Here is a 27,000-nt window from a genome sequence, read left to right as displayed (position 1 = left end):
CGCGACACGAGGATCACCACCAACGAAATTGGAAATAACAGATAAAGTCAATCGTTGGATCCCTACTTTGATTAAGTATATAATATAATGCCTAATAATAATTAATATAATTAGTGTATTCAGTAATGGTAATAACAGGTAATAATATACACGTGTGTACACAATATATGTCGGTTTCAAAGTGTGTTTCGCATTTATATCCTTATAGCGCTTCGCAATAAGTGGCGTGTTGTGCACCGTTATATTTTTTAATTTTATTTTTGGAGTCACAGATTGCACGAAACAGCCGTAACGATCGCGGAGGGTAGTTTCGCGCAGATCGCTCTGATCGTTACGACTCTCACGGCGAGTTATTACGATTCTCGATAGCTTAAACTTCGATATCGTGTGTCGCGTCACTGTACTTTATTACTGCTTAGAGAACATTTGTTTACGTAGATAACTAGATACTGACACATACACAGAGAATTTTTTCGAAAGACTTGTTTTGCAAAAATTTTTTCACCACGCCTAAAGCGACTGGTGTTTTACACGTATTAATTGATGATAATTGGTAAACGGTCATATAATTTCTTACACGCTACTTACAGTTAATCCCAATCTTAAGTAGGTTTATAGGTATTTTCTTTGCACGCCATTTACAGATTATTTCTAAAACACGCTGATAATTCGCTTATGACCTATTTTATTCGTCAACAGTTTAGTCAAGTCACAGTGTGTCACATTCGCATTTCGCTCTCAGCATCTCCGTTTAATTTAGTTATAACTGTTATATATGTATAGAATAATGTTTGACAATTAAGTTTCTGTCCGAGTGAAATTCGCGAGAACTAGAATAGTTCAAAATACATTCGTGTTACATTTTGACTTCAAATAGTTTTTGTTTGTTAAAAAGAAATAGATAATATATCAATTATACGTGTATGTTATCGATGTGTGTAGTAATAGACAAAGCAATGATAAAGCAATTTTCAGAACTAAAAACAATTGAGGAAAAACACAGCTTGTTACAGCAAAAATATAAGTTAGAGTAGTAGTTAAGAACTACTTTATGATTACAACTACATACCTTGCTTGAGACAAATACATGACAAAAACACACACACACACACAAGTCTTCGGTAGTAAAGAGCTATTTTATATTACGTAATCCGTGCACAAGATATTATTTCAAAAGATCTTTCTGTTGCGCGTTTTTGTGCCGTAATAAAGGAAAACAGAAAGTATGAAATATAAAAACAAAGAGAAGCTTTTAACAAGACGAACGAGAAACGCTAAAACTTACAGATCGGCGAAGAAATGTTTTCATCAAACAAAGCACACGTGTATCAATGTCTATTTTATTTAGCTTTAGAGACGCCAACTTGAAAGTTCTTCTCGCTTTTCTCCGAACGCACGTGGTAGTTTTCGCAATATTAACAGTTAAAGAACGAAAGAGTGTGTTCTTGTTTCGATGAAAGAAAAGCGTCGTTCAAAGCGATGATGGGAACAACGAAGAAGTTGCGGCCGTGTTTAAATATTCCCGTCGAGTATTTACGTGACCTCGCAAGGTCCCGTCCGCATATTTGCCGTATGGTCGGTCAACATAAATAATCACGAAGGGACCAACGACCGGCGGTGTTCGTGCAATCGATTGCCGTAGTGTGTGGAAACACGCGCGTCCCTTCTTCTCTCTTACTTTTCTTCTTCCGTGAAAAAAAAAAAAGAAAGCGAGAGAGACGCATGTCTTTATTGATCTTTGGTTATGTTAAATAATCTGTTCAACGTGAATGTCACAGTCTTATCAACAAATTCCATATTGGTTTTCTCGTCGATCGTCGCTTGCCGTCATCTACACGAATTTACTTTCTTATACTTTCATCAATCACTTTACCGATCACTTCATGCAGTCAAAAAGAAAAGAAAAAGTATACAAAGAGATGGAAAAAAAAAAAATATATATATATATATATAACAGAGACAGACGGAATTTGAGAATAGAGCAGACTGGAAGTTTTATCGACTAGAAATTCTAGGAACAAATTGCACACATATATTATGATTGAATTATATATTATATACAATATAAATTAAATAAGACATGTGAAAAACAAATAGACGCGCATTAGAGACGACTCAGAACGGCTTCGCCGACTTCACGGAGGATGTTAATGTTAAATGCTGGCTGCGAGAGGAACATTTAAGAGAAAGGTCTCGGGGGGGAAAAGACTTTGGAAAGTTCGGCGGCAAACGAGAAAGGGGACGATGAAGAGCGAGACGCGAAGAGCACACGATCGCTCGCACGCACGCAAGTAGGCACACACACTCTCTTAAACGACACGGAACCAGACGCGCGAAATGTGTTTATCGATTTATCGTTGTAGTATATTGCGCGTCACGTACGTGCGTGAGCGCGTACATTTTCCACTAATGTACACGCCTGTATATTGGGCTCGCAGGATTTATGGTGTTGAAGCTTACTGATTAGTCTCTTTAGATCTTCCCTTCTTTTTCTCTCTCTCTTTTTCTCTCCCAATAGAAACTACGTGGGAGAGAGAGAGAGAGAGAAAGAGAAAAAAAGAAAGAGAGACGAGAGAGACATGCGCTGTCACCGCTACTTTAGGAGAATAGAAAAATCTCGTGTCGCGCAATTTCTCTATGAGAATTCGCACCGCCGAGAGTCTCGGCTTGATGGAACGAAAATGAGGAATATTGTTTCCCGGTTGTTGCCGCAGAAAAGCGAGCGCAGGTGCGCGAGATCGTTCTCTCTCCTCTTTCTATATCCCGGCGACATCCCTTCCCTTTTTCACGTGTATGGCATCGAGAGAAGCGCTCAATCGTTACTGACGCAGGAGCATCTGTTTGCCGGCAGACACAAAGGATTTCCGTCTTACGGAAATAATATTTCTATCTTAGGAGCCGAGCTCACTAATTGGATTTTATTGCCAAGCCCACACTCCTTTCGGGAATTACCCGATCGTTCTCGATAATCCCCCATTTGCTGCGCGACAATTTTACGCGCCGTTACAACGAAGATATACAGCGCGGCGCGAGCAAACAGAAGCTCAGTCAAACGAGTCCTTTAACTGCTAGCGACGATATCGCTGTCGTTAATGTATCGTCGCTCGGCTACTTTTGCAAAAAAAAACTTTTTACGTAAAAATACGGCAACGATAACGACAACGTCATTAGCAGTTCTGAAATCAAACGAGTACTCGTCTAATCTTCGTTAACGACGTGAAATAAAAGTTTCAAAAGTGAGACGCGCACAAAACATCGAACTATACATATATATATATATATATACATATGTATGTATGAGCGACCGTGCGGTTCTCTCTCTCTTCTCTATTTTTATCTAACTTTGCGTTCAATTTTGGAATCCGCGACGCAAAGTGATCATTCATCCCGCAATCGACAGAGTTCGTGCGCGCACACACATTTCGGGCCCGCGCGCACGGACGTGCGGTCGAGAGGACACACAATTGATCGTTTCGCGCCGATTTACCTCCCCGCGAAATCTCTCTCGGCCGAGCGTTTTCAACAAATGGAAAATTAATTATTGCTGCACCAGAGTTAGGCTTTGCGGTGGTGAGGAAAGAATTCTCTTCGTGAAATGGGAAGTTATTTTCGTGTCTCTCTCTTCTCTTTCGTTTTACGAAAATGAACTATACGCGCGCACACACATGCGTGTACGCATACACAAATTCATTGCGCCCTGCACGTACGTGACCAATAAAATTGTAAAGTTCTACACAATTCATGCGTATCAATCCTTCTGTTAAAAATAACATCGAAGACTCACGAGAGTGGAACGGCGGACGTTTAAAAGGGCCTTAACACGGGCCTCTCTAATTTTTAGTAGGAAACGTATCTTACATCATTTTTTCTCTTTATTTGTCAATAGATCTGCCAACGATCTTTAACGCTGGCTGACGTTCGCACAGTTATATAATAAATCGGTGTTCATTGATGATCCTCTCCCTTTTCTCTCGATCGTCGCCATCTTTTGCCGTCATTATCGCGCGCGTACAAAGTGAATTTGCGTGTATGTATGTGTGTATGTGTGTGTGTGTGTGTGTATTGTATACGATTGAACGCTGTTGAAATTGCATCCCGCGCGGTTCCGCCGGCTCGGTCGCGCTCAGATAACGCGCAATGAAATTTGCAACTCGTCCAATTCTCCTTTGTAACATGCCCAAGGTACATCTACGCAAGCGCGTTGCGTCGCGATACGCAACTGCGGATTGTCATGCCTTTCGTGGACGCGACCAAGAGATTAGGCACGGAAATATATAAAGTGTCTCTCCTCCATCCGGAAGCGTCCGTATCTCACCGTTTTCTTGTTTGTTTTTTTCCTCGCTATTCTTTACGTGGAAGAAGAGTGGCCCAGTAAAAAAAATATGCGCAGATGGAGGAAGGAGCGATATGCTGCCTCTTGGTCGACGTAGCGACTCGCTTTGCAGGATGTAAACCCGAGAAAATATACGTTTGGTAAATTTATGTTCCCTCGGCCAGTCAAGAAGCCTTATGCGCAAAGTTCGTTGATCTTTTGCGTGCGCACCTTCGTACAAGTCTCGTGCGAGGTGTGCAAAAGTAGAGCGGGATTCGGTCCGAAGCTCTCGACGCGCATAATTTAGCGAATCCGGGTCACCGAGACTGTTCTGAACATCCCGTTTCGAGATTCGAAGTCTTCTATCTTAGTTTTAACAATGCGGAGGAAGGTTTCTTTGGGTATTTTCGACAATTTTAAAGCTCTTTCCCTTGCGGAGTGTTGTAGGTTTCACATTTCTCCAAGTGATTGTAACGTTTTCTCGGGATGGGATTGTACATTGATTCGAGAGACGATCGAGAAGAGAGACGAGATTCCCGCGACCGATAGCGACGAGAACCCCGAGAAGAGATGTGTACGCGCCCTCGTCAAAGGATTATTTTACATGCGCGATTCCATCTTCCGATGTTCGGTTCTTCGCATTCCGAAAAAAATCAGTCGGAAAACTTGTTCGATCAGAAACGCGTCTCTCGTTCTCGAAATACACGACCGCACTTCTGACTACATCTTTCGCATATTTTTCCTCGCCAAACAATTCTCTCCTGGGTCGAATAAGTTTCTCTCAGGAGTGACTCCGAGGAAACCGAGTCGCGCGGCGCGATGTAATCGAGGGAAATAACGTCCTCGAGGTATACGAGATATCGATACATACCCGAGGACGGAGAATGTGATTATCAATAGCGTCCTTCTTGATCGACGCTATACCTTATCGCTCATTTGAACAGTATTCGGCGAAAGGCGCGGCGGAAGTCCTTATTGAAAACCGTGTAGATGAAGGGATTCAGCGCGGAGTTCATGTAGCCGAGCCAGAAGGCGATCGCAAACGCTTGCGGCGGTATCGGCGTCTGCGGCGAGAGCGGCTTAACAACGTAGAGGACGAAGAAGGGCAGCCAGCAGGCGATGAAGCTGCCCATGATAAAGCCCAGGATCAGAGTCGCGCGCTTCTCCTTCTTCCTCGCCAGTCTCCGCTTCTCTCTCTCGGGATCGCGCGGTTTAGTCTTCGAGTCGGAATCGTCCTTGGCTGCGTGACGGTGCCCGTCGCCGTGATCCCGTTTCGATTTACTTACGTGCTTGCGACCGAAGATCGGCTGACACAGTCGCAGCTTGAGCGGCTTCACCACCGCGCATCTTGACACCACGCCGCTGTCTGACGACGAGGGGTCGAACTCGGACACCATGTCGACGTCGATGCCGACGCTGGGCGCCCGGCATCGCGCCGGCACGTTCTGATTGCCCGACTGCCCGTCCCCGTTCACCGACAGCGTCGCCTTCAAGTTGCTCTTCTGCGCCGGCACCGGCACGCTCACCTGCCGACAAAATTCGGGAGGTTAAATTATTTTCTCATACAGTCGAAAATCTATGTGATAGACGGAATGAAATACATTTCGTGCGAAGAAGAAAATTACTTGTGCCCGTGAGCCAAAGTTGGCGCGTCGAACTTTATATCGCAAGCTAAATCTAAGTAGATAATCACGAAAAAAGAACTTGCTACACTGGTTTATGCATGTGCACGATATATAACATTCGCGCAATATCAGCACCCCTAGTCTAGAGTGCTGCGTGAGCATGTTATAATAGTTCGCCGAAGGGAGCGGGTTCTTTAGCAATCTCTGCTCTCTAGATACACAGTATATTATTACAAACTTGTTAGTTTTGAGAGATAAGATTTTAAATACACAGTAAATTTGCGAGACACGATGAAACTGAAACTTCTTAATCTGTAAACAGCTCAGAGACACGTCGTGTATTTAAGTTCCGCACAAAATACATCGCGCGATAAATCAATTCGAAGTGAGAAGTAGACAATTTTGTGCGAAAAATTAACATACACGCAGCAATATTTTCGCATTTTGTTACTTTGTTACATTTTTTTCTCGAAAACGTAAAAAACCTAAATTGCTTCGTGTTCTTCGAATCTCGGAAACACGACGCGAGCGAAGCCTTTCTTCTTGTGTGCGCGACGTATGATTTTCATACGAACAGACAACGGGATTATCGTCTCAGGACTCTTTGATATGCAACTGTTACACGTAGCCTGGGGGTAACAAAGGCGTTCTTGCGCTCAAGTTTGAACGAGAACTCTCGCGTAATTGCGCGACAGAGTCGAAATGGGAGGAGGGGGAGAGGAACTCATCCCCATGCAATTGTCTCCCTGCCCCGGCATAAAACTGTGTTTTCGTACGTAATTACAAACGAGATCTCAAGCGTACGAATTTTCCTCGTCGCGCGCAATGCTGCTGCATAATCCTGACGAACGAATGGAGCTTTTCGCGATTCTTGCGACGTGATTTACCAACAAAGCTGTTTATTCATCGTCAAATCATTTGCATAAGAAAATGCTCGACGCGGTCACAATTGAGGGGAAAATCTTTCGTATCTTTCGCGTTTAGAAAACGTCTCGTTCGTTTGCCGTTAACGCGAGTTTTTTTTTTGTATCAAACATCAATAGAATGTGACGCGCGACTGACACATTAGCGACTTCGATATATAATTATAGATCCATTTGTATGTGTGTGTGTGTGTGTGTGTGTGTATGTATTTGTGAACACACGTGAACACACACATTATATGAATATTGACTGACGCATCTCGACAGAGAATATCCCTCTCATCGATGGCGGAGCCGCGTATCAATTTTACGACATTTGACGTAAAGCAATATGATTGTCGTCGATAGAATATCCTCAATACGGACTTTAATTTATCAAGGTATCGAAATACAGTTTACGAGACTCGATGAAAGGTAGTAATCCAAGCGCGGGACGGCGAAAGAAGCTCGTATATGATCGATTGATCGCGATATCAAGATCCGCGATACTGATAACGGTGCGGCATTGTGTTCTATTCCACGTCTGAGATTTTTCCCTCAATTTGATTCCGCCAACTGTATTTCAGCTCGAAATGTCTGATTCTCGAAGATTTACTACTGTTCTGCTCTTACGTCTTTTACAAGATACATCTCGATGATATAAAATGTATCTTTGATGGCAACGATGAATGATATATCGGTATACGTTTGTACGAAAGAGAATTTAATAAAAAGAAAAAGAGAACTTTCGCCGAAAATTGCATAATTCGCATTACGAGCGAAAACACAAAGGGACAACTGAGTAAATTCTAATTTAACTGTCAATAATAATTGTGCGAATTGAATAGAACAAGAGAGGGATTTTATTCTTTTTACCGTGATTTCGAGCGGTGGTATGAACACGTGCTGAAGATTCAGAACTCGAAGAACAAATAATATTTCTCGTCTAACATTTCCCCGACTATAGCAACTCCACAACTCTCTTTCTCCCTTTCCCTCTATCTCTCTCTTTAACTTGCAATACTTTTATTTTAAGCCCCAACTTTGTTTCGAGAGATCGCAGAAGCGCTGTTCAAACAGTTAGAAATCTCTACCTTGAGCGTGTCCTTCTCCTCCATTGGGATACTCGTGCCTCCGCCGGGATCAGCCTCTGACGTGCTGACGTCACTGGCGAAGTCGCACGTGACAATTGGTATCTGGACAGGCTGATTCTCAATCGTTGCGACGTTCTCCATGACTGATCCCGGAGGCTTCTTGGTGTCCGTCGCTGGCGTGCTCTGAGTGAAGCTGGTCTGCCTGACGTCAGGCGATTCCGGCGGCACCATCGCACGTGGACGTGGCTGTTTCCGGATGCCACGACGCGCGCGGGCTTTGGCAGCGAAGTATATGCGCACGTACACGAAGACCATGATGATGGATGGGATGTAAAAACTACCCAAAGCGGAGTAAAGAACATATCCGATGTCTTCCGACAACTGAAACAAAAAAGAGGGACATTTTTCTTTTTATAATTCTATCGATTCGCAATATATTCATATTTCAATATCTCTGATTTTCTGGTAGATGTTTCCTTCAAGATATTTCATTATGTGTGCGTGTGTGTGTGTGTATCGCGGTTTTGTGTTATCTCTGCGTGAGGAAATCACATTTACTTCCACTCGCTTTTAAATCTCGCTACAATGGAAGAGTATTTCAGGAAATAGGATTAATGGATACATTCCATTATCACTTTACGATGTATTGCCATCGGCCGGCGTTTAACGAATTGCTGGTTATGTGGGTCAATTGATTTTCTGTTGTCATCCGCACGATATGTCCGATATCCGCGCGCAAGTGGGTGCGGTATATAAAGTTCTACGGAATAAACCCTCCCCGGTTCTGGAAAGTCCTCCAATTCTGAGCGACGTTCTATTTCTAGGAGGAGATCTGATTTCGATGCCAAGGAGGAGGCTACGCGGCGAAACACTTTTATAAAGCCGTTGCAAAACATAAGCGATATCCGGATGAAGGAAGTAGAAGAAGTTAACCCGGGTGTGTCTAAAGTGCGGGACAGAATTGCGTCGCAATCTCGCTTTAAGAACCGCGCTTGTACACACAGGCCGCGCAAATATGAGTACGACAAAATTTAATTTTGTTTAAGCCGCGCGCGCGACGCGGTCGCATAAACGCGACGCGCTGGCTTAAACTATATTCAAATTTATATTTCGCCGCGTAACTCGCGCGCGAGCACATTTCACAGCGTGCGCGCGCGCGCACTAATGCAATTGCTATTAGAAAGTACGGTATAGTAGTACGTGACAGCGCCTGCTAAGGAAACTTGGTAGCGAGCTACTTAGTGTAACATCTCGTTACGTCGTATCGCGCGCGTATTACGAGCTGCGATTAAACGCGAACGATTAAGCGCAAATAAGTTATATCAAACGGATGCGTGATGTAAAACGCTATTATTATAATGTAAACTACCAGAAATATTTGATTAAAGTTTAAAGGAAACAGAATTGCGTGAAATTTTCGAACAAAAATGTTAATTCTTGCACTTTTGTCGAAGTTTCGTCTACTGTTTTATTATGCCTGTGACCCGAAACCTTTGAATTGTGTTTCACAATGGGCTCACAATTAAAGAAGAATATATTCTCGGAACTTTTAAACGCTATCTAAGTTCAGAGTAATTTTAATTTTGATATTTAGTCATGTATTGTCTTTATTCAACTTACGAATTATTAATACACTTTAGAATAATCTACTTAAAGGTTGCATTGTATTTTATTCCTCTTTTTTCTCTCTGTTTTTCTCTCTGCAGCAAATTGCTTTATAATTTTGCTTAATTCACGTTCGTTAGTTTTTTTAACGCTGATTTACATAGAAATTTTAAAAACAATTGATTGATTAAATTTGAAGTGAATTTTATTGTTACATCGGTTATCAGCTCTTCACGTCTATTAGTCGTATTAAATCACACACTTCGAAGTGTATCAAATTATCAACTTCGAGCCGTAAATTAAAAAAGTTCGGAAGTCCATGACTTAGAACTTGCAAGAGATCTGTTTCAGTCGGGTATTAATTATTTAAAGCCGCCCGTCAAAGACAGAAATTAAACGACCGTAGTGTGAATTAAATTTCTTAAGAGACATTTTAAGTTTCAAATTGTCAGCTATGGAAGACAGTCCTTGGGTTCGTGATGGAATTATCAAAAAGTGATTAATATTGAGCTGTATGAACCTTTTGCAGGATGTTTTGCGATAAATAAATGCTGTACTTGTGTGATTGACCAATTTTAAGTTTCGTTTTTTGTTGTCTCTCATTTTTTTGTGATGAGCATATCTTGACACGGCAGGTTGCTATCTCCGAGTTGGTGTTTTTCTTATCGCGACAGGAAAAGAAATTTCCAAAAGTGTGCACCACGTGTACAACCACGAGGCGTAAACGCATGAGGTAACGAGCAATTTCTTCGGGCCGGGGAATTCAAATTTATGAAAGCGCGAAAGTCAATGTGCTGCGCCGAGCAAGCAGCTTGTTTGTCGAATGGTAAGGTGCTACCGCGAAAACACAGATTTATCTTAGTCTTTTCGCGTCGAGAAAGTGCGCTTGGAAAGTTCGTGAAATATTTTTTAGTCATATCAGACACCACCTCGTTAAGGAAAAGAGAATTTATTTTCCCTTTGAATTTTGCGGCAAGGAGAGTCTGTGTAAAAAATTATGTAAAAAAATTCACAAAAAGTACCATTGTATAATTCGCACTAATAGGTTCTTCCACATGGTTAATATACAAGCGACAAAGCTCGAAGAGCGTGCCATATTTCTCACTGCTTTAAAAGAATTCTTTTCGTTTCGACGTGAGATTGAAGCCGGAGAACGCGACGAGGCGAGTAATCCGATGTCATTTTCAACGAATCAAGATTATTCGCGCTTTCCGCCGTTTGCGCGCATTTCCATTTTGACGATCCATTGGAGCAAAAAAAAAAAAAAAAAAAAAAAAAAAAAAAAAAAAAAACAAAACTCGGTTGATTGTGATTTTGCAAGAATTCCAAACCAGTAGTCTCTCTCCATCGTTGCGTCGCGCGCACGCTAATACAAATACACACACAAAGTAACGAGCAATCCCGCGAGCGGTCGAATGAAAATTCATGAAAATATGAATAGTAAGGTTGACGCGAGCCGGGGACCCCTCCGCACACGCAGTCCAGACAATGCGGTCTGAAAGTTGGAATCTCGTCGAAAAAAGTGGGAAAACCAACCGGAGTTCCCAGAGGAGATACCTGTCGCGCACGACGTCGCGCAGTTTTGAGAGAACGACGCGGATAGAAAAACGCACCCGACGACATCGTTATTGGATCACGCGCTCGTGCCGAATGTTGGGGGAAGCGATCCGAGGAATTCTTATCGCAACGCGGAAAGAATTGCCAATTCTTTTGAGCAAACATCGAACAAAATATATACGTGCTTTTGTAGTAGAACAAACAAATTGAATTGAAATTTTGCGCGCTACGTGTACAGCAAAGCGAAAATATAAATTTGCATATCATTGTCACAAGTGCGTTCGATCTGATGAAATATTGCTATCCGAAGACGGCTGATATTCGACGCGCACGCTTCGAATCTTGTGTGTAATGACGAGAGAGCGAACAGCAATACGTCGTCGACGCCGCCGTTGAAAAGGAATATCTAAAATGGAAAAATGATTCGCATATTCAGTGTATAATACGTGGCCTTCGCTATTTTCTCTCTTTCTCCCGTGAGATTTTCTCTCTCATATATATATCGATATACATATATATATATATATATATATATACATGTGCTCACGCATATCACACTTACGCATAAATATACGCGTGCTCGTGATAAATTGATTGCTTTTCGCGCGCTGTTGTGGCAGAAGGATGATAAGACAAATGAGAATGGAAATAACCGGTGTGAGAGAAGCTGGCAGGAAAAAATGAGAGCGTTAGAGGAACAAACAAATGCTTCACTTTCTGAATGAAAAAACAGAAGGATTGGAGAATCGTTCGCGGTGTATTACGTCCTTCGATTCTTTCTTCGGCGAGAGCCTTGTCGTTTTGTCGAGTTTATCGTTCTCCCTTTCCTCTCGAAATGACACATCACGTTGCTCGGACGTATATGGAAATCCTCTCGACGAATAAATTAATGTGCGACAACAATATATACACTCTCTTAAATAGAATCAATAACAATTTGAGTGATTGATTTCGTCTGATCGATTCTCAGTGAAAGATTTATTTTTATATAACTATCTGAATCAGTAAATATTTGCTGATTTTCGAGTAAAATGCATAGATATATTCTATCCAAGAGAGAAAATCACACGCGCAGTTTTCATGCGAGTGTGTGTTTCGATAAACCGAAGTTTAATACAATAACGACAATAATAAACGCAATTTTAAGATCAATTAGATAACGTTATACCGAAACTGTGTGTAAATTTTATTCGCTAATATTGTAATAAATAAAACAAATTATGTTAACGAAAACACGAGAGCTGAAATCATCATGCAATTATCGGTAAATTTGGATTATTGATTTCGAGATATTTTATTACTAAAAAAAGATACATTAGCTTACATAAATAAATAATCGCCGATGCGATTGATTTATTTAGAAAATTTTGTGCAAGAAATACGCGACACATGACGCAGAATCGGATAGATATCGTGCTATTTATTTATTTTAAAAATAAACAAGCGGCGCATATTCAACGCTCAATACTCGAAGCATCCGGTTCCAAAACGGAACGCGGGACTTATTGACTCTCCGATGTATATGCGCGTACGTTCGAACGGGTTCCAGAATGTTAAAGGTTAAAGGCGTTCAACTTCGAAACGAAGTTGTGAACGCTCTTCTGTCCTACTTCCTTTATATTCGCTGGACGTCGTATAATTAGGATCGGGCGGGAAAATTAGGACAAGTGGCGCTCCTGGAAGCTCGTTCGCACTGGCTCTAACGACAGTGTCAAGGGCAAGGTGATATGCAAACATGTGCAGGAGCGATTAGCGTCGCCTGGAGCAGAAGAGGGTGAAATTGCTTGTATAACATCGCCGCCTCATACTTGTTTGAGTTTGTCTTGCGAGAAGAGACGGCATGGAGAAAGGTATGTTTGTAGAACTTTGCACGTGTATGAACGACGAACGCGGCGGTTTGAACGATGAACGAACGTCGCTATTTGCCATCGGCAAAGTAGCAGTTCGATGAAAACCGTGTGTGATTAACTAATCCCCGCGAATACGCGCATAATACTTTTTTTCCGCTTCAAGTAAACTATTCAAGAAAACACAAAGGATTTAAGTATAATCTTTTAGTTTTGCTTGTGCGAACGCTCAAGAGAAGATCTGACGGTTCGACAATTTGTGTACCCAAACATTATCACACTGACTGCGTAAACTCATAAACGTTAATTGCGCTCGGTCCATTATCTTTGTTGAAAGATACGGCTTTACGTCACGGAATTGCAGCAATTCGGGCACGTTCCGTGGAATCCGGACACACGCGTGGCACACGCTTTCCGGAAGATCTTGGTTTCTCTGTCTTTATCGCTGTACGTTACGCCAAAGTGTAATAGCTGTTCGTGTAACTACAGCGATGTTCAACGGACCTCGAAAGAGCGAAGGATATCCCGAGGTTCGCGCTCGCTCTCTCCGGCCAAATAACGGCAAGTACATACTTTGTCCGACCCAATTAAAATTCACCTCCCTCCCGTCCTCAACGTTCGTCGTCAGTTTTCTCATTCACTTTCTTTCTATCAACATTCCTCTTTGACTCCGTTTGCCGTATGTGTGCGCAAGCATGACCCTTCTCACTGGTTTCTCTCTAATTGCTTTTTTTAAGCTAACGTCATGTTGAGGGTGAAGATGAGAAGGATATTAGAGAGACGTACGGCTTTTGGCTCATAAATCTCCGTCACTCCGAACTATTGAAACTGTGATGTATTGAACGTGTGAGTATAGCACATATACGTATAACTCTCGCGAAAGATTACGTTTTCGCAAGGTGTATTAACGCGTTAACGTAAATCTGTCACTCGTACTCGAGCCAATGTTAAGCTCGCGTCCTTTGTTTTCTTATTTTCGTGAACAACAAACAACGGTTTATACAAACGACGTTAATATATTGCGAGGAGAGAGATATTTACTATTGACATTTAATTAACGATTCACGCGGCACTGAATCATCAATCGTACGCGGGAATCAAGAAGCTTACGCGTGACTATACACATCGCGTTCCATTATCGTCTCTCTACACGAGAGAGAGAGATTTATTTATGTACATATTCATCGTACACGTTCATCGTAAAATATTGTTGCGTCCGCTTTGTTATGAGACATCTTTTAATTTCGGAAGTTCAATATCGACCCGTCGACGACGGTTTGTCGCTTTTGTTGGGAATTTTGAAGATTATGGATTTGTCAGTACGGGGCGCTCTCTTCTTTTCTCTTTCGACTTTCGAAGCTCCTTTGAAGCTTCGATTAATAGTCTTCTCGCCTTTGTTGCTCGGCTATTATGAATACCCGGAGAATGCTCGGTGTCGACGCTGACATCTCGGCGAAATAAAACTGTGAAACGAAGAAATTAATTTCGAGTTTGCGGCGTGCGACAAACAACGATAGCAGAGAGACATAACCGGTGCGATGCACATCGCACGACGCATATCAAGCTTTGGCGTATTGAGTGCCATGACAGACATTGTGGTCGGAACTGTGATATATGACGCCGAATTTGATGCTTCCGCGCCATGCAGATCTCTCTCGATATATCAGCAGCGCATAATATGATGTACGATAATATATATTATAAATTTTTACGTTTTTCTCCGCGCATATCTATCATTTAACATTTTATTGTGCACTTTGTGCGCGAGCACACAATATATTTTGCTTGTACAAGTAACAAATTGGATTGTAAAATATCGATTCTCTCTCTCTCTTTCTCTCTCTCTCTCTCTCCTTCTCTTTTTCTTTTTCTTTCTCTTTCTTCCTCCGCCTCTTTCTCTATCATCGCTTCTTTGTTCAATATTAATTCTTTATTTTTAACGTAATGAAAGAGTCATTGTTTTCTCACAATGTAATGTAACAAATGTTGTATCTTTATTGCCTTTTAAACAAAGCGCGCTGCGACAATTCTAAAGGAACTTCGATGTTTGTCATGAATGAGAGAAAAAAAGAATAAAAAGAAATGACGCGTAAAATCGTAGGCACGCGTAATTAAGATCGCGAGTATATACAATCGTGTTACGCCAGAGACAAGAAACCTACACAACGTGGCTGTAAGTTCCGACGTGCGATTGTATCGAGAAAATTATGTGCTTTGTAACAAAAAAAAAAAAAAAAAAGAACCAACGCGTCGAAGAATAATCAATGGGTCTGTCAGAAACGGATGGAAAGTTTTTGATATTGCAGTCGCATATACGCGCGCTTGCAGCAAAAAAAGAACGGTTTGACAGAGAGAAGATAGAACACGCACCGAACAAGTCCGCGTATAATATACACGACCTGGATCTCGTTTCCGCGTAAGGATTGCAAGGATCCTTTTTCATTGCGCGCGCGCACGTCTTTTCGCTGTTCTTTTTTCTTTTCTCTCTTTCTTTTTTTTTCTTTTTTTTTTTTAACACGAAGAGACATTATAACGCGACGAAGGAAGTATCCGGTAACAATAGAGATGAGAATATGAAACGATATGGAAATATATACTGTTCGCCGCTTTTTTTATCTTTGCGCGAAGTGCCATATCGCTCGAAATGGAGGGTTGTAACTCCGGTATTGCCCTGGCACTGAGTGAACGAGGTGTACGTTTTGAATAACAGCCGAAATCTCGCGGTGTTGCGCGTTTCACAACACACAAACGAATATCGCTCGTCAGCGTGTAATTTCGCGTTTCTACGGCGATCCTGTCACCGTAGATCTGTGGGGTAATCGCATTCCTCAACGTTAACTTTTGAATTGGCATTTCGTTATATTCATATATATATACATANTAATAAATATATATATATGTAATATATATATATATGTAATAAATATATATTTACATATAAAATATTTGAAATGTCATTTTTTTAGTGCGTATAAAATTTTACGGTTTTTTTATGTGACTTACGGATTGACGGTGAGAGAAGAGAATTATTCTGATTGACACGCACCAGGTTTGCACCTGGTACATCCTGAATTTTCGTAAATTACTGTTCAAAATGTGTAAGTGAGAAAATGTTAGTAAAAAATTTAACAGCAGAATTGTATTTTTTCTTTCAGTTTGCACAAGTTGCGCTCAGATTAAAGTAAACATGAAAAATGTTTTTTTCAGAATTGCTGCTAACTCTGCTTGAAACGTGGTATTCAGGTCAAAGTTATGCGGGGGATCTTGGTATACTTTCCAGTTTTATTTTCTTATTATATATAAGTAGCACTTAATCTTAAGAGAAGTGTTTCTTGTTGGGCTAATTTGTTAATTTGATTGTGTAAGACAACGTTGTTGTAGTTTATAGCTAATAAGACTTTGGCCTCTGTCTCTTTCTTTTTCTTTCTTCTCTCGTTCTCTTTTCCTTCTCTCTCTCTCTCTCTCTCTCTCTCTCTCTCTCTCTTCCATTCTTTTTCTTTTTCTTTCTGAACTACAAATTTTATATTTTATTCAAATGTATTCTACCGTGCTCACATTTGCCTTCGTTAATTCAATAGCATGCAGTTGTCCTTCTGTACACTAATAATTAACTAAAATTTGTTTATATAAAATTTTTTTATATAAAAAAATTTTACTTAAAATAAAATTTAGATAATCCAACCGTTTAATTTCTCTCTCTCTCTCTCTCTCTCTCATTCAAACATTACTCTTAATTATTTATTTATCCGTATGCTTACGTGTGGAAGAACATAAATAAAAGAAATTTAATATTCTTTTGATAACAAAACATCGTTCCTTCTTTCATTACACTCTTTTATGAGAAGGAACATAGTTTTATGAAAATTAAAATGTATATTATCTCTCTAACGTTCGCATGAAAATGAAAACACAAAACTTATATAAAAATATCACGCACAAAAGAGAATGAAAATAATTCAACAATAGTTTTACGTTCATAAATATTATATTTTCATTCTCATGTGTTACGTATATTCATTCTCTCGTAGAAATATTGAATTCGAAAAGCGAAGCAGTGTGCAATATCAATAATTGTCAGTATCAATAACCGTCAAACATGTGTCTGCGGTAAAAATGATGGAAAGTATGCGTGCGCGTTTATATCTTCCGCATATATAACTTTTAATCGCCACGAGACCGTTTCGCGCGCCCATGTAAATTCAGCTTCCCATATATCGTCGTATGAGACGGATGCTCGTAAAGCATCGGAGTAAGGGGGCTGCAAGTAAATCACTGTACGACGGTTGAACACCGAAATTCCATAGGGAGCAATAAAGGTGTAACCTGAGATTTCTTGATTTCGAAGTCGGCGAAAAACTGGAAGAAGCGTGCGCGGTGTCGTATACGAGATTGAAACACTAAATCTTCATAAGCGCGATTTCTTGTAGCGCAATAAAAAAAAAAAAAAAAAAAAAAAAAAAAAGACGGAAGGTTTATAAAAAGAATCGCGTCGGCTCTAAAATAACAAGATAAATAATTTTCTTGTAGCGCCACTTAATCGCGTCTATCAAATGGTACAATTTGTTTAATAAAATAGTGATTAATCGAACGGAGCGGTTGAGATGCACTGCGGCTTGTCAAATAAATTGGTTCCGAGGGTAATACGTGTCTGTCAATTGTGTTGAAACACATGTTATACTTTGCGCATATTAACTTGACACGTGAGGCTTTTAGTATTTAATGTTATTCATGCGAGACGTCAACGTTATACGTGCGTTTATAATTGACGTCGATCGTGTACTAGCTATATCTTCGACTTCTTGCGAACATCTAGCAGGATAATTGGCATCGACGAACGAACATTGAGGAAAAGTCTGATGGGCGCGCGCCTGTCATGGACTTTTAATGATTGTTTTTTTTTTTTTTTTTTTTGTTTTGTTTCGGTCAATTTAATTTGGTTGACTCGCGCCGACGGGTGATAGAGTATATCGGAGAATTGCGGTCGGCCCGACTTACCGACGAAGGAAGTGGCAGCGCCGGCAATTTCAAACCTATCGGGAGTACACTACGACCACGTTAAGCCGAGAGAACAATAGTTCCAGGTCCCGAAGGAGAAAAACAAGACGCGGTTTGAAGCCGCGGGGAAGAAGAATCAACGGCGACTCGAGGAATGAAGCTCACGTGCGCGCGCGCAAGCTGCAGCGAAGAACTCGAGAAAAAGATAAAGACGAGACAGCTGGAGCGAATTGCGAAGGGATGAAGTAGTTAGGGAAAAATGGCGCGACATTCCCGACGAAAAGCAAGTTTTGAGATGACACGACGACATTGTGACACGAGCGGGAGCGAATCATGGCTTTTCCCGGCTCTTTTCTTTCTCCACCTTCTGAATCTTGTTTCAAAGAAAATTTAATTTATGCAAATTTATAATGCGCGAGCACTTTGCTCGGGAAAACCGCCTGGATTCATCGTCGCGCGCATTTTGCTCGAGCTTGGCGTGCGTCGAGTCGCGAAGAAGAATGTTTTCTGTCCACATGGAAAACAGGCGGTGTCGTGGAAAAGCGACGATGAAGCGCGTTGATACGTGCCGCGGCATTGCGCGGTCCTTAAAGTGTTGTCCGCCGTGCTATCATGAAGAAGATGCGGTCGACACCGCTTCAGACATGCATGACCACGTAAGCGGGAAGCGACTAACGCCCACAAGCCGCGCGTCCCATTTCTCGGTCCATTTTCATTAATTTCCGCATGGTCGGTAGAAAAAGAGCGCGCATATGGGCCACGACATCTCCTTAGGAGATTTATCGCGACGGTTTGTTCTCTCGCTTTAGATTTAATTTCTCGCTCGAATTCGCCGGTCACAATAAATTAGTAGACTCAATTGTTATTGCGCTCGCAAAATTTGCGCTTGGATCGGCGACGTGGCGGTCGCGCGAGAGCGTCAGCTGCCTTCGCGTAATGTGTCGCGCGTTCGGTATATGTATGTATAGGTTACTCGCCATTATTGGGAAAATTTTACCAATCGGTGATTGAAACTTGCAATTTAGTTCTGTTGTGTAATTGATTGAGGTCTCGTTCTCGTTAAAGTTATCGCGTATCATAAAGCATAAACGCCGCAGCGTTGCTTTTATTTGTACATCTCTCCCTTTTTATTTTAAAATAATGTTTTAATAATTGCATTATTCCCCTGGCTATTACCAGGAGTGCTATTCAGCGAGAAACAGATTTATATAAAATGTGGCTAGTTTTACAAGAGCAAAAAGAAAAACGTTAAATGATATTCCGCGTTGCGGTGCTTTAGAACTGAGAGAATTTTACCAACTTGGATAATTTCCCCACATATATTTTCACTGCACCCTTTCTCTACGAGACTTGGAAACTAGGAAACGCTACTCTGTCTTTTCTTTCCTGATTTTAAATCCTTCTCACATGTTCGCTCCGAGTTCGGAATAATCTTCACATCTCTCGACCCTCAAAAGTTATTACTTTCAATTGCGCGTACGCGATTATTTGAAATTTAAATCAAAGAAACCGATAAAACTAGAATATAAAAATACTAATATACATAATAACGATATACTGATAAAAGAAATTCAATGTTTTGAAATATTATTATAAACATGTATTTGTTATTTTTTATTTTATTTATTTGTGAATACATATATATATATGTATATACATATTATATATAATAATATTTATTACATTATATATAATAATATTTATTACATTAGAGTCAATCGTTTATTTTTTTCTAATAGAAAATGATAGAGTAGATATGAGGTTTCCCGAGTTCGTGCTTTATTAATCATAGTTTTCACGTGGCAATAAAAACACCAGGTCAATTTGAAGCAAATTGAGAAACAGAACACGATGTGCAGTTTCACGGTTAAATTCTTAAACACAAGTAAACTTTCTAGAGTAGTTTCTGGCATGCGAGAGGTCGCACGAGTCCTTTAAACTTTGCTTACACTTACTTTTTAAGAAATCAAACTATTTTCCTCTCTATACAAGTATGCCGACAAATATGTTGTCTAAATTTAAAAATTAATTAATTTCTTTAGCAATGAAAGTAACACATGTTAAGATAATATTATGAAGTTTAATTTCGTAAATCAAACTTGATGTTTATTTTATTTTCTCACTTTATGATCGAAAGTAGATTAAAATTACAGGACGAGTATTATATTAATTTGATTAACGATGATTTTCGCAGGCGATTTAAGCGTATCATCCCGATTCAGTTATATTTCGCGCAATTCAGCTTATTGACATTTCTCATTAACTCGGATTTGTGGTACATGCGACGTTGTAACATTCTGCAGTTATGCTGATTCCGCGGTTTTATTGCACGATAAATCATTGTTATAATAATCTCATATATAGACTATGAAATTATGTCATAGATGGCGCGTTAATTGCTACATTCTTGTTTTGTATCGCGATAATTCGATATATACTGATGTGTAAAGCGTTATTGTCTAAAACTAATATTTTGTTATCACAAAATATATATATATATATATATATATATATATATATATGTACATATTATACATATTTAAAATATATCTATATATGTTTGAATAAATCGGTAAAATTAATTAGAAATTATTGACTGCATTATATCGAATAATCTATTTTCTATACAACGATGATTTGTGCACATAAAGCTTTAACGTATGGCAGCAATAACCAATAGTTAGTATATTAACAAGACGCTCCTTACTGAATTATTAAATTTATATTATTAAAATATAATAAGGATTCAATTCACTCGTCCTCTACTGTAGAAATTAATTGCGAACGCTATTGTTTGTATCTAATTCAATACATACATGGTCAGCTCCGCTGACTGTAATCGATTAGTTCGTGAGAATATAACCGTTATTTGGCTTTCCAAATGTTGGTTTACCTTGGTTAATAAATTTCTGAAATCAATCGAGGTAAAATATCAACCGCAATCCACACATTGTTTGCGTCGAACCGAAAAACGGCTATAACTCGAAACGATGTACATCAATATATCGATGCTTATATTCCGTTTTCATTGCCGCAATCGGTGCAATAGACACTGCGAACCATTTTCAAGATATATTCTTTTTCAATTGTTCGATGCGCATACGTTGAAAAAAGAATCGATTTCTCCTCTTCTTAAAAAAAAAAAAAAAAAAAACAATCTGTAATAAAAAATGTATTAAAAAGTTTTGTTTTTTGTTTTCATCTAAAAAGTTTCTAAAAAACGTGCAGATTGTTTACGTCACAGATTCATTAACATCACGTATACCGACGTGCAAAACTTCACTCGGATTGCGTCATACATAGCTTGATGTGTCAACACACGTGTGTGTAAGCACTTTTCTCTTTCCTTTTACTCTTTTTTCGTGAAAAAAAGAAAAAAATTCATTCGCGCGTGGGAGTTTTCTTCGATAACAACTTTGTCTTCTTGAATGTGTATATGTGTATATATGCACATGGTTCTTTGATTATCGCAAACACCATCAGTCGTATTTGACGACAGTTTGTTTTGGGTAGTTTTTTTGTACTTTTGACAATTTTTTTCCTTCTCCGACTTCTGACTCCAAGTTTTCTCATGCGAGTACACAGGAGAAAAATTTGATCACGAAAACTTTTTCGCGTAAATATCTGCATTCGAATCTACACTATGCCGACGTAAGCGCTAACTTACAAAACGTGGCTCTTGTTCTATTGGATGGTAGACACACAGAAAACATCAATTTGTCAAGTAAATATTTTTTTCCCGCTGAAATGTGTTTACACGTTTATTCGCCTACGCAAATCTGATCGGTTGGACGGAATTGCACATATGAACGTGTAACAGCTCGCTATTTTGAGAATTATTACACCTTCCAATGAATCTGAATGAATTCGATAAACAAAGAAAAAGTCAAGTTGTGAATGTTTTTGTTTTTGTTTGCATTGTTAGAATATTTTTTTTTTAATGAAAGAAAGTTTTATTTTATCGTTAATTTAAATATAGTTACATGGCGAGGCACATGTGTCTTTTCATAGCGTCTAAAGAAACATATATATATATAGGTATATCGCGTTCAGTGGCATGTGATTCCTGGATGTCACTGTAGCTTTATTTACAGCTATTTTCCGCACGTGTATTACAAGTTTACTTTGCGTAGGTGTAACGTCAGACTCCTCCCGTGTCTCGCATGCGACAATGCTCCATCATAAGTCGCGTAAAATTAACTTTCAGCTTGAAAAGAAAGCCAAAATGAAAGTACGTGACATTTTCTCTTCGCGCGCACGAGACACTCTCCGCAAACTAAACTAAACTATAGGATCCGTAGTACAAAAGACCAACAACAGGGCATTGTATTGAGTAACGAACGCAATGCAGAATATAACGACAAACGAATACTTAACACGAAACAAAACAAACTCGTTATGTGCAAGAATAAATAAATTTCGCGTTAAGTATAGGCGAAAGAAAGAAAAAAAAAACAGCTATAAATTGACATGAAATCTAAAACGTTTTGTTTAGGAACAAACTTTGAGCGGAGTTTCCCGCATTTTCTATACCTGCCATTTGTATGTAGCTTTTTTTCCATTTTAATATCCTTCTGCGCGCGCGCACATTCTGTGACGTCTTTTCATCTTTCTTCTTCATCACGTCCGTCCTATTCATACAGGATTTTTTCCCTATTTTTGTACAGAGATGGCGTCTTCTCCATTGCTTTTGTCTCGCCGATATCGCTCCGAATCGACCATCGTTTTCTCAATACGCCACTCTCCCTTCTTGCACATTTTTCCTTTTGTCCGCTATCGCGCGAAATGTCCCCCGACCGGTCCATCTCGCTTTTCTCAAACCCGCGTTCTTCTCTGAACGGATTTCTCCGCGTCATGCTTTTGCCATTGATACTCTCTGCAAAATCTCATGATCCTCTTCCTGTCAATTTTTAACATCTCTCGCGGCGCGCCCACAGATGATCGAGCGACTTGCTTGTCAGCGCACGATAAGAAGATCCAGTACAAGGAACATTATATCCTTTTTATATTATATGTTACCTTTTATCTGTGGAAAGGTCGAGCGAAAAGTATCTGTTCGCACACACGGCAACATAAATTCGCAGTCGCTTGTTGCGCAGTGCATTTTCGTTTTCCGCTTTGTTTCCTTCCGCTTCGAGAGAAAGAAGTTTTCCTCTTTCGCTACTTACTTCTTATCGTGTGTGTGTGTGTGTGTGTGTAACATTCTTTTATTACTCCATAATTTTTTTATCTCTCAAAGAAATTCACGCGAGCGAATTCTTTTCAACGGCGGAAGATGTATACACTTCGATCCAAGAATGGATATGTTCAAAGAATATAAGTAAAAAAAGACGTAAGCAAAAGAGATTTAGAGGCGGATCGTTCAATTATTTTGCTATTCCGAAAATGTCGTTGTTATTTTTCAGAGCGAAATTATTAAGACGCATGATTATCTCGCGATATCGTCGCGATTTGATAATTGTTCGATGATTTACAATAATCTGACGCAAGCAACGCGTCATCAGAGATGATATGTCACCAGTACATTGGCATAACACAAACGAAGCAAAATCGCGTAACACGCTCTTCGTGAATTTTAAAATTGTAAACACGTTTTTTTTTCACAAGATGCTAAAGATTCAAGAAATGTCGGGCACCGCGATTTAATGAAAGACACGCGTTAAACGTTTCGTGTCGGTTGAAATTAAGAATGGAGGATTTTGGGACCACATGAAAGTGACTATGGAATGCCGTCGGGAATGCGTAATGGTTCACGTGGAGAAGCGAGGCAACGTATTAAACCTATGAGAGGCTACATACGGAATAACAGATGAGGCGGGATGCTGCATGTTTTAACGGCCAAAATGAAATTACCTTTGATATATTTCTGAGACCTAAATTCAGTTTGAGCTTTCGTCTCGTGTTAATCCAAAATTGGAGAATGCGTGACGAGAACGCCAATTTGTTACATAAGCTGATTCTTGACGAGATAGATCGTCCACACATATATATCGTGCCGAGAACTCACAGCCGCGCTATTTGAAATATCCGAGTAATTCGAGTAATGAAAATTTTTATCTATTTTTTTCTGTTTTTTCTTTTTTTTTTGGAAACCTAACCTAACTGGATATTGACAATTTTCTGGTCAAACTGATCGTACTTCGGCCATTTTTTTAACGTGACGTAAACGCAACTCTGTTTGTATTTTTCAACGTCCTCGGATATTCGGACAGTGTCAGATATTCGAACCTGGACTTTGGCGTCCTATTGCGTACATTGTACAATTCACAAAATGAAAAAAAGAGACAAAAAATAATAATGATTTCGACCATGTAAAAAAACACGGTATAATTTGTGAATAATAAAAAAAACTTGTTGAGAGTAAATTTTTCAAGCTCTATTTATTTGCATCAAAAATATTCATTAACAAATATGAAATAAATGAATTCGGTCACGTGCAATATTGTGCATCGTTAGGGAATATAATTTTGAATACTAATAGCTGCACACGTGTACGTACGCATATTCTTTTTCCGTATAAAAACCATCAGGAAAACTGTGTTGAAACTCGATTCAATAACGTATATTTTCGCAAATACTACTAAAACTAATTGAAAAAATAAAATTTCATGCAGGCGAAATTTATTGCAACACTCGCATGCGCGATCAGCATTATACTTTGCAGCATAATAAATCGCCTGAATGGGTTGTAGATTGCATAACGCGAATATAAGGGGATTATATATTTCACAGAAATGCGAAAAGTTATTTTGCAATGTTACGTGCGGTAATTTCTGAGCTTTTGAATTGATTAACCAAAAAATTCGGTGTAACACCGGCAGCTACGATAGCGTTACGTCGACGTGTTGCCGCCACTTGAAGTACAAAAGTACGCGCATAAAAAAATATTCGCGAGATATAAACGCAAACAAGTGGTCAGAAAATTTCCATTTAAAATCCTTTATCGCTCACACACACACACACACACACGATATACACGACAACAACAACAACAACGACGACGACGACGACGACGCTTGCAAAACTGCGAAAGAATGAATGGCAAAGACGCGATTATGGTCTCTGTGGGATTAGATAAAATGTTTCGTCGAAACGATATTTCTTTTCACCGCTCTCCCGGCGAATGTAGATCCACCGTATCTTCCCTTATGTATTCGTCGTACATGAACTACGCCGCGTATGCGCGACCTATGGGGATATGGTACATAGAGAGACAGCTCTTCGCTCTCTCTGTTCCGCGTGTATGTGTATCATCTAATCGGCAAATCGTCGAATGCAATTCCGTTCGAAAGAAAGAGAGAAACAAAGAGAAAAAGAGAGACAGAAAATAGTTGCCTACTGTTTCCGCTTAAGCCACTCGTGGTGCGATTTTCGCACCGTAATTCCGCCGGGGGTGGCCCGGCGCACTGTCGAATACATCGAAAGTCAATTGTGGGAAACGAGAAAACCGATCTCCGCCGCAGCACGATCCAGCGGTTGAACAAGCTTGATCCTAGCCTCTCGCAAAACGAGAACTCGATCCGTATAAAAATTTCCGAAAAAATATTAACCGACCGACGAAATTCTCTCTTAGCGATATGAGCGTCACCAGTACACACGCGCGTCCAGATGTCGGAGGCTCGACGTATTTTTCATTTCGTTATTGATCGACATCAACAGTTGTTCAATTATTAATGATCGCGCCTGCAGCCAAGCGCCATGTAATTGTCGACCGCGCATTCACACATCGCGATATTACATACATAATTTATGTACACTCTCGATTATTGTCAAATTCGAGATGAAGAGAATATATATATATATGTGTGAATATATATATATATATATATATATATATATATATATATATATACATATATATATATATACAATATATATATAACAACATACTATATATATGTGTGTACTTTTATGAAGGCGAAAGAAAAATAATGCTAACTTGTTGGAAACGCAAAATCACGCGATCGATCGGCGCGCGCCGCGGACACAATAGAAACGTTCGCAACTAATCTCGAAATGACACAATGTAATTAGCAGGTGGCGATGTCACGAGCTTGTAGTTTATGCTGCATCCATAAGTTCGCGGAAATCGCGCAAACTTAGCTGAATGCAATAATATCCGTAATCTCCTTCGCTTTCGCGCTCCGCTAAATATCATAACTTACCGGATGCGATGGGGATTTCAATGTCACGTAAGTAAGTAGAACGCCGCGCGAGAATAATTGCCTAAATGCAAATGGACTTTGGTATCATCTGTTCCGCTAATTAATGGCATAGATTCGTATCGCCGCGATGTAAAGAACGTCACCCGAGAGACCTTTTGATTCGATAAGAAAATAAAGTTTGAACAAGAAACTTTGCGTATAATTGCACTTCCGTATTTCTCGTGTTATTTTCGATAGAATCACGATATATTGTATAAATCTCGATTAGTCAGTAATTGTCGTTAGTAAAATTATTATGTCTGTTTTTATTTATTTTGACTTTGTTATATTATTAAATATTTATTTATGTTATTTTAAACATGTATTCTAGATAGATTCTATATACACATTGTATTTCCCATTTTTGTTAAGTGCGATAACACATTTTCGCGTATGATAAATTTTTAGGAGGCATTAACCATACATTTAAGCTTTTAATCTAAAATCCGATTTCGCCAATGTACGCAAGTCTCGTGCATATTTTATCTTTTCTGCGCGCAACGTCGTGTGAATAATGATTATATAACTGTGCGATAAGAAACACCTTTATAACGTGTGAATATGTATTTTAACAAAAGATTTGCCGTATTAAGATGATTTTTCTTAAATATCACCGATGCTGCACATGATCTAGTTCGGTCTCACGTATCTTATGATTATGATTAATTCCGAGTTCCGAGGAACTGAATCAGTTGAAAGCCACGTTTGTGCTGCAGCGTGTGTGCTTTGGATCCCTTCAAACAGCGATGTTGAATGTCCCATGACGCGCCGGCATCGCATATAGCGAGCGCGCGCGTCCGATATTACACACTGCATATAACCAGGCGATACGCACTTTAATGCATCAGGGTCATGTCTC

At 39.7% G+C, this 27,000-nt stretch overlaps 1 protein-coding gene across 1 annotated transcript in view; it reads right to left on the bottom strand.

Moving 5' to 3' along the window:
* Window positions 1–5,209: 5,209 nt before the first annotated feature.
* LOC109855108 (alpha-2A adrenergic receptor) overlaps window positions 5,210–27,000 on the bottom strand; it is a 91,597-nt gene continuing 69,806 nt past the window's right edge. The window contains exons 2-3 of the mRNA XM_020428963.1: window positions 7,934–8,314; window positions 5,210–5,838 (exon numbers count right to left, since the gene is read on the bottom strand). Coding sequence (XP_020284552.1) covers window positions 5,245–5,838; window positions 7,934–8,314 — 975 coding nt within the window. The 3' untranslated portion in view covers window positions 5,210–5,244. The remainder of the gene's footprint in view (window positions 5,839–7,933; window positions 8,315–27,000) is intronic.

Source organism: Pseudomyrmex gracilis, unplaced genomic scaffold (genome assembly GCF_002006095.1).
Source record: "Pseudomyrmex gracilis isolate BER0280 unplaced genomic scaffold, ASM200609v1 scaffold_81, whole genome shotgun sequence".
NCBI lineage: Eukaryota > Metazoa > Arthropoda > Insecta > Hymenoptera > Formicidae > Pseudomyrmex > Pseudomyrmex gracilis.
This window is presented reverse-complemented; position numbering and strand designations above follow the sequence as displayed.